At 48.1% G+C, this 9,016-nt stretch overlaps 1 protein-coding gene across 1 annotated transcript; it reads right to left on the bottom strand.

Annotated features, from left to right (window-relative positions):
- Window positions 1-590: 590 nt before the first annotated feature.
- LOC122544427 (myelin-oligodendrocyte glycoprotein-like) lies at window positions 591-8,179 on the bottom strand. The gene is made up of 4 exons (XM_043683676.2): window positions 8,030-8,179; window positions 5,059-5,293; window positions 4,069-4,428; window positions 591-1,876 (listed from the first exon to the last, which is right to left on the bottom strand). Exons 2-4 carry the CDS (start codon window positions 5,120-5,122, stop codon window positions 1,809-1,811), a joined length of 492 nt encoding a protein of 163 aa, XP_043539611.1. The 5' UTR covers window positions 5,123-5,293; window positions 8,030-8,179; the 3' UTR covers window positions 591-1,808.
- Between the last annotated feature and the right edge of the window lie 837 nt (window positions 8,180-9,016).

The raw sequence follows: 9,016 nt of genomic DNA, 5'->3' as shown, positions 1-9,016 counted from the left end.
ACTATGGGGAGCTTATAGTTCCCCCAGATGATTTCTCCCTTGGTAACGCTTCAGCCAATCACAGCCAACCCATCAACCAATCCCCAGCAACCTTTCCTCCAGTCGAAAAAATGAGGTGGTCAGAGGTGCTAGATAAACACAGTGCACTGTATCTAAAAGGGAGATGTGTTGCCTAAGCTTTTACCTCGTGCACTCATCCGGATACCAACACACGAATGCCAAATTTATGGCAACAATTCATAGTTCGGTTGGTAGGGGCAGGAAGGGTGTTGCTTGGTTGGCACCTCTGCCCTGATTAGCCTGTTCCTGTGTTGTTGCTGTCTCCACAACCTGTCCATCCTTGGGTCACCTTCTGGGGACTTACTCAAGTGAACCTGTATTACATTTGGGTTCACTGAACTCTTGATGGCTGTAGTTTTCAGAATTCACAGGCCCAGCGACGTGAGAGGGAGGCCATTTGGCCCAATAGCATGGTGCATGCCCTCCTGTCAGCCCGGGCTCCATAGCACTTCACTTTCTGCTGCTTCATTCTCCCACCTCCCTCGCACCCCCCGTTACCTTCTTCTCTTTAACACATGCACGCCAATCGCTTGTGACAAGAACGCGTGTGCTTTATTTTTAGATGAGACAGACAATAGGTTTACAAACACAGTGGGTGTTGTACCACTGAGGCCAACCACTGCTACTGTAAGCAGTCATACGAGTCATGCATTATATCGAACTGTCCAATGACTGACCGCGGTTGACCCCCGAAATGTACATGCACATCGTATTGCAATATTCACCCTTTTCTCTAAACAAATAATTTACCGTTTAAATATCAAACTCCTTGTACTATCTGAAGGCTTTTGAAGAAGCTAGCCAGTTCAAGGATACTTAAGGATGGTGAAGCTCACCATTGGCACACAGGAAAAATTAACAGACCCTCTCTACCCATTGGCTTATCTCTCTGTCGATTTTTGATTTATTGGTTCACGGGATGTGGGCATCACAAGCTTTTTTGGCTTGTGTGAACTCAGTTGATTTGCCATACAGTTTTGTGCCAACAGTGAGGGTTCACTCCAGCTGAGATTACCACAGAACGATCTCCCGGTCTCCTCACAGGAGACATGCTGACCCTCAGGTTAAACCACCACCCAATTTTTCTTATTGCCCGCCCCTAGTTGCCCCTTGAGAAGGTGGTGGAGAGCTGCCTTCCTGAACCGCTGCTGTGGGTTGACCTGCAAATGCTCTTAGGGATGGAATTCCAGGATTTTGACAAAGTGGCACTGAAGGAAGGGGCGATATATTTCCAAGTCAGAATGGTGAGTGGCTCGGAGGGGAACCTGCAGTGAGGTTGGTGTTTCCATGTATCTGCTGCCCCTGTCCTTCCAGATAGAAGTGGTCATGGGTTTGGAAGGTGCTGCCTGAGGATCTTTGGTGAATTTCTGCACTGCATCTTTTAGATGGTACAAACTGCTGCTACTGAGCGTCGATTGTGGAGGGAGTGGATGCTTGTGGACGGAATTAAGTCTTGGTTAACAACTTGTGTCTTACCCCATGGTACCCAACATCCCCAATTTCATAACAACTCTCCACCCCTCCCCCCCCCAACACTGAATGCATTCAACTCAAACAAAATCCTTTGGCTTCTTGTCTTGAATATTCTCACGACTGAACTCCCCCCAATCCACAAGCTTCAGTGGACAAGAAGAATTCTGATGCTTTAGAGGCTGTGTTCTGAGACTCTCCAGCCAAGGCTGTGGGAGGAAGGAAGGCAGACCCCAGAGGTCCGGACCACGGAAGGTGGGCTGGAGGAGGAGTGACCATCATGTTAGAATCTTCATCAGTGGTAGGAGCAAGACTGTTATCCATGTGGAGAGATGTGCATAGGCCCCTAAACGTTTGAACAAAGAGGAAAGCAAGTCTTTAGTAAGAGCAACAATACGTACAGAAAGAATGTAAGAAAGTAGGAGCAGGCCTGAGGCCATTTGTCCCCTTCAGCCTGGTCCATAACTTCAGGACAGATAACTACTTTGAAGCCAATGTTAAATCAGGCTTGGGTGAGACATTGCAATGTGGTAAAACCTGTTATTGGAATGCATTCATGGAGTGACAGAGTCATACAGCATGGAAACAGGTCCTTCAGCCCAACTTACCCGTGCTGACCAAGATCTTAGTGAAAAGTTCAACCTGAGCCATGTAAGGACCTAGAGGTGAAGTTATAATTCTGGATAATTAATGTCACCTACATGATCTCTCCAGAAACACGAGTCAAATCCAACAATAGCAGCTAAAGTATGAGGAGGCAAAATCCATTTTAACTTTTTTTTCCCTCATTCTATCACTGGGTGTGGATATCGCTGGCTGGGCCCAGCATTTATTGCCCATCCCTAATTGCCCCCTTTGAGAAAACAGCGGTAAGCTGTCTCCTTGAACCACTGTACACACAGTGCCATTCTGGAGTTCCAGGATTTTGACCCAGTGACATTGACGTTATATTTCCAAATCAGGATGGCGAGTGGCTTGGACGGGAACTTGTGATAGGGTTAGGCTTAGGGTTTGGGTTAAGGTCTGGGTTAGGTTAGGGTGCAGGTGGCGGTGCTCCCATGTCCATGTCCTGACTGATAGAAGTGGTTGTGGGTTCGGAAGGTGCTGTCTGAGGATCTTTGCTGCAGTGCATCTTGTAGATGGTACAAGCTGCTGCTACTGCATGTCACTGGTGGAGGGAGTGGATGTTTGTGGATATGGTGCCAATCAAGCAGGCTGCTTTGTCTTGGATGGTGTTGAGCTTCTTGAGTATTTCTGGAGCTGTCTGTCCAGGTAAGTGAAGAGTATTCCTGCACACTCTTGACTTATGCCTTGTGGATGGTGGACTGGCTTTAGGGAGGCAGGAGGTGAGTTATATGCTGCAATATTCCTAGGCTCTGACCTGGCATTGTAGCCACTGTGTTTATCCAACTTGGCTTCTGGTCAATATTAACCTCCATGATCATATTGGTGGGAGATTCACTGATCATCTTGCCAACGAATATCAAGAGGTGATTGTTGAATTCTGCTGCTGATGGTCTCTGAGGTATGACAGAATAGTTCATTGGTTTAATGACTAGCATTCTGAACTTTGAATCCAGCAATCCGAGTTTGAATCTCAGTGGAACCTCAACTTGTTTTGTCCTGGCACCTGTTTAATTTGTGAGTGGCATAGTTGTTAGCCTCAGGCAACTATCTGTGCGGAGTTTGCACGTTCTCCCCATGTCACACTGGGTTTCCTCCGGGTGCTTGTGTTTCCTCCCACAGTTCAAAGATGTGGTAGGTTAAGTTAGGTGGATTGGCCATGCTAAATTACCCATAGTGTTACGTGCATTAGTCAGGGGAAATGTAGAGTAATTAAAGGTCAGGGTGGGTCGGTATGGACTGAATGGCCTGTTTCCACACTGTAGGGATTCTAAGATTGCTAACCTCAGTGAAAGTGATCAGGACACTATGGAGCTTTATGCAAAACTTCACTTTCCTCTCTGATCTCTTTCACGCATGAATATTAAATAGAGACCTGCTCTCCAACACTAAACCTCACGTCTCTTATTAAAAATAAATGCAACCTGGACCATCAGACCATCGCCTGTGGGATCTTCCAATGAACCGGTTGCCTGCTGGATTTCCCATGTTAAAAAGGGGAGGCGATGGGCCAATATATTGTCGCTGGACTGTTAATCCAGAGCCGCAGATAGTGTTCTGGGGAACTGAGTTCAAATCCTGCAATGGCAGATAGAGGAATTAGAATCCAATAAAGAATCTAGTGATGACCATGAATCCACTGCCACCTTTTGGGAGGATAAAAAACATCTGGTTCACTTATGTCCTTTAGAGAAGGAAACTGCCATCCTTACCTGGTCCAGCCTACATGCCCAGACCCATAGCAATCTGGTTCACCCTTCACAGCAATAAATGCTCACCTAGCCAGCGACACCCTCACTCCATGAATTAAGGAAAGAAACAGTGACTGTATTTCAGCAAAGAGTCCTATTGACGGGTACGCTGAGGTTGGGGGTAAGGACTTATACGCTGCAACAGAATCAGAATCCTGCTTACCTGAGTTCACAGTTAGCTGCAGCAAGGCACAGACAGTGGAACGTTGCTCTGCTCTCACGTAACAGGTATAGTTCCCAGAATCGGTGCTCCTCAGTTCTCGGAGCTGCAGAGTCACATTCCCCGTTTGATCCCAGTTAGGAGGGAGAGCTGTGCGGCCTTTAAAGCTGTCGTCCTGCTGTCCCTGCATCTCGCCCCCTCGCCTCTCTGCATGCACGATCAGGGGATAGTCCCGATGTGCCTTTTGCCAGGACACCAACAGCTTATCGAGCTGCCCCTCGGGCCTAAAGTAACATGGCAAATAAATCGTGCCTCTCTGCATAGCCATCACGGGCTTTACATTTTCTTCACACTGTATGGCCTCTGCAAAGGAAAGGAATAAATTCAGTCAATATTGAGGGTGCACTACCCTCAGTATAACTCCACACTATGAAAGCCCCACCTTCTTAATCTCGGCCTTTGCATGAGATATGCCGACCGTCAGAGTAAATCCATTAGCAATTGTTTCTCTCCAATGATAGAGCAGGACTATGGTCCTCTGGGACTGAGATGACTTTAGTTTTACCTTAACCCATGTCAGACTGCTTACCAATCTATCTGTCACCATGTCTAACTCTCGCTCAGGGTTTCTATCCAACTTGGTCTCACTTTCATCAATTCCGTCTGACTCTCTACCTTCGCGCTGTTTCTCCATCAGCCTTTCACTCCCAGGACAGGGACAGCATGAGGTTAGAAACAGATTAGAGCTCCCTCTACACTGCCCCTGATCAAACACTCCCCAGGACAGAGACAGCACGGTGACAGATACAGAGTAAAGCTCCCTCTACACTGACTGCCATCAAACACTCCCAGGAACAGGGACAGCACAGGGTCAGATACAGAGTAAAGCTGTCCACTTGCACATTTACAGGGAGCAGGAACATTCCCTGAAATGTCTTTGTGCAGTTCTCGGTTATGGGGGAAGAGAGTGGGAAGGGCAGCCATCTATCTTACCTGGTAAGGAGTCTCCGACCAAGAAGAGAAGGCCGAGCATCAATCCGAAATGCATGGCAGTCATTTCTTTATTCACAGGAGACAAGTCTGAGTCCGGAGTCAGAGATATATTTGTCAGTGCAGTGTAAGTCAATGCTGGTCCACAGTGAAACCACAGAAACCAGTACGCTGCTTGATCTCAGGAAGTTGTACAGTGTCACAATCTGTTTGTTCACAGTTTTGATAAGGCCCTTTCCTGAAAAAGTGAATCATGAGTCAGTAATACAAACAGAAAGCTCAATTTCCAAGGAGACTGTCAACCAAAAAAACAACGGCTCTTCCGCAATAGGAGTGCTCAACCTACAGAATGCAAATGCTCCAAGATATGTCATGCAGATTAACTGAATATGGGATGAATGTATCGGTGCAGGCTTGGAATGCTAAAGGGTCCGTTCCTGTGCTGTATTGTCCTTTGTACTTTGGCATGTTGTTCGGGGTTCACAAGAATAATCCCCTGGATGAAGGGCTTGTTATGGGGAGTGGTTGAGGAGTCTGGGTGGAGATTACAAGGATGAGGGTGGGTGGGATCTGATTGAAACATACAGAATTCCAAGAGGCCTGGATAGAGTGGATATAGAGACGGCATTTCCACCGGTCAGAGAGACTAGGAACTGAGGGCACAGCCTAAGGGTAAAGGGGTGGACTGAGATGGGGAGGAATTTCTTCAGCCAGATGGTGGTGGCTCTGTGGACCTCATGGCCACAGAGAGCTGTGGAGGCCAAGTCATTGAGTGTCTTGAAGCCAAAGTTAAGTTCTTGATTAGAAAGCGGGTCAGGGGTTATGGAGACAAAGCAGAAGAATGGGGTTGAGAAACATTTCAGCCATGATCGAATGGCAGAGCAGACTCAATGGGCTGAATGGTCTAATTTTGCTCCTCTACCTTATGGCCTAAACAAGGGATTAGTGCTGTTGTGGCACAGTGATAGTGTCCTTATCTCTGGGCTTAGAGACCTGGGTTCACGCTCCCCCAATCCCTACTCCAGTGGTGTGTAATGACTCCTCAGAACTGGTTTGCATAGAAAGTATCTCTGAAAGCAGGGGGGGATTTGGTCATCCTTTATAAATGACTGGTTAAGTCTCGCTTCATGAATGTGTGTCTCAGTTTCTCTGCCAGACACATGAGGCTTCATCTGCAGTGCCTAGTCCTGGAGTTCACTATCCTAAGCTTCTCTATTTCTGCTTCCTTGAATACAATCTTCAAAACTAAACTTTTTGGCTAAGCTGTCTGTCACCTGTTAGTATTTCCAAACCCCTCACAACCCATGCTACCAATTTCCTTGATCCTTGGATTCTGAGGAGTAAAGGTCCCCAGACAGCACCTTCCAAAGCCACGACCACTTTCATTGAGAAGGACAAGGGTAGCAGATACATAGGAACACCACCCCCTGCAAGTTCCCCTCTGAACCCCTCACTATTCTGACTTGGAAATACATTGGTCACTCCTGTAGTGTCACTGGGTCAAGTTGCTGGAATCCCCTGCCTAAGGGCATTGTGGGTCAACCTATCACATGTGGACTGCAGCGGTTCAAGAAGGCCGCTCACCCCCACCGACTGGAGGGGCAATTAGGGACAGGGTGAGAAAGGCCAGGCCCACCCAGCCAGTGCTGCCCACATCCCATGAGTGAAGGCAAAATAAATCTCTGCAGCGCCAGCCTCCTGCAGAGCACGTGAACTGGCCTGTTTTTTTAAAAATCAGGTCAAAGGGTGCTATGCAAATGCACGTTCAATGCCGCTCAGAGCACAGAATCAAGCAAACCGGTGAATGGCTGAGCGGGATGGGTAAAGAAAATCAAGCCAGACTCCTTTTAGGGACAGTGGGAAACTCTCCAACACTGAGCCCTGTGCTGGCCCTTCATCCTCACTTGACCCCATGGGAGTGGGCTGTGAGGCCTATTGAATGATACAGAAGCAATTCTCTCAGAGCAAGGCATCTCTGTGGACCGTGCTCAATGGCCTCACTCAGACAGGGGGTAGTGGCATGCATCTTGGCCTATCTCGGTGCCAGTGATACCAGAGTAGTTGTTAATTCTAAACCATGAGGTTGGTAGTTCCCAGCAAGATTTGAAGGGACATCTGGGGCAAAGGTGAGATGATGGGTACTGGTGACCGATTAGCCACAACCCTCATCCCATATCCCACCCTCCCTGTTCCAAGTACTTCATGGGGCTACTCTGGGGTGGGGGACGGTGCTACATAAATGCAACCGCTCGCCCCTGTGAATCAAATCACTTCCCCGCACCCCGGGCTAGACCAGAGTTAAGACACCCCCAGGGGCCCAGTATTGGGGAGCAACACTATGTGGGAGATTGAAGGAGCTGGAAAGGTGTTACAGCAGAAATGAAGTCCACTGTCCCGTTCTTTCACAGAGTCTTAGAGATGTACAGCACAGAAACAGACCCTTCGGCCCAACTCGTCCATGCCGACCAGATACCCTAACCTAATCTAGTCCCATTTGCCAGCACTTGGCCCATATCCCACTAAACCCTTCCTATTCATGTTCCCATCCAGATGCCTTTTCAATGCTGTAATTGTACCAGCCTCCACCTCTTCCTCTGGCAGCTCATTCCATACCCGCACCACTTTCTGGGTGAAAAGGTTGCCCCTTTAGTCTCTTTTATAGCTTTCCCCTCTCACCCTAAACCTATGCCCTCTAATTCCGGACTCCCCCACCCCAGGGAAAAGACCTTCTATTTACCCTATCCATGTCCCCTCATGATTTTATAAACCTCTATAAGGTCACCCCTCAGTGTCTGACTGTCCAGGGAAAACAGCTTCAGCCTGTTTAGCTTCTCCCTATTCTTCCCTTGTCTCAATTCTAGATCAGGCCACTCTTTCTCTCTCTCTCTTTTCCTCTCCCTCTTACTCTTTCAGCCTGGAAACGATTGGAGTTAATTTCAGAAACAGATCCCAAATTAGCTAAAATCATACTTACATCAAGCAGGGAGAAACAGGGCTTCCTCTGAAGAGTGGGTCAAGGAGGTAGGGTACTGGAGCCGATTGCAAAGCAACATTCAATACCGACCTGTTGTCAAAATTGAGTGGACTTTTTTGCTACCGGAGGCTATTTTATGCTGAGTCCTGCGTGTTTACGCGAGGAACCTCGTCACTGGCTGCGTAGCAAAACGGGAAATCTCAAACCCGATGACTTCTTTCACATAAACACAAACGCCTGTGGTTTGCAAAGGAAACCAGACAAGTCTGCGTGTGCTCTGACAGGCAGTTTGTAAATGAGGCAGACCGAGGAAGGGGGAAAAGATCCCCACATGGAACAAAGTGTGGCTATTCGCCTGTGATGTGGAAAATACCAGCTCATCACATTCCCAGGCTGGGAGAGTGAGAGAATGGGGACGGTGGGGTCTGGAAATGACACCAGGGATGTGGGGAGAAAGCGGGGCAGTGGGATTAATTTGAGATAGGTGCAGGGATGTGGGGAGAGATCTGGGTAGTGGGATTAATTTGGGATTGTTACAGAGATGTTGAGAGGGAGCGGGACAGATGGATTAATTTGGGACAGGTGCAGAGATGCGGGGAGAGGGCAGAGCAGTGGGATTAATTTGGAATTTATGCAGGGATGTGGGGAGGAAGCCGGGCAGTGGGATTAATTTGGGTTTGATGCAGGACTATGGGAGAGAGTGGGACAGTGGGTTTAATTTGGGATTGCTACAGAGATGTAGGGAAAGGGTGGGGCAGTGGGATTAATTTGGGATAAATGCAGAGATGTGGAGGGATTGTGGGGCAGTGGGATTATTTTGGGACAAGTGCAGGGGTGTGCGGAGAGAACTGGGCAGTGGGATTAATCTGGGATTGATACAGAGATGTGGGGAGACTGTGGGGCAGTGGGATTAGTTTGGGGATTCCTACAGGACTATGGGGCAAGAGCAGGGCAGTGGAATTAATTTGGGATAGATACAGCGATGTG

Source organism: Chiloscyllium plagiosum, unplaced genomic scaffold (genome assembly GCF_037043375.1).
Source record: "Chiloscyllium plagiosum isolate Xiang-an unplaced genomic scaffold, Cpla_swu_hap1 HiC_scaffold_44, whole genome shotgun sequence".
Lineage (NCBI taxonomy): Eukaryota > Metazoa > Chordata > Chondrichthyes > Orectolobiformes > Hemiscylliidae > Chiloscyllium > Chiloscyllium plagiosum.
Note: the sequence above shows the minus strand (reverse complement) of the source record. Positions and strands in the feature narration are given on the sequence as shown.

Bases quoted from the DNA above. Each gene is read 5' to 3' on its own strand.
- LOC122544427 (XM_043683676.2), bottom strand. From the start codon at position 5,122: ATGACTGCCATGCATTTCGGATTGATGCTCGGCCTTCTCTTCTTGGTC. The intron at 4,429-5,058 runs GTAAGATAGATG...TTTCCTTTGCAG, and splicing joins GGTCGGAGACTCCTTACCAG to AGGCCATACAGTGTGAAGAA. The intron at 1,877-4,068 runs GTAAGCAGGATT...TCAAACGTTTAG, and splicing joins GCAGCTAACTGTGAACTCAG to GGGCCTATGCACATCTCTCC.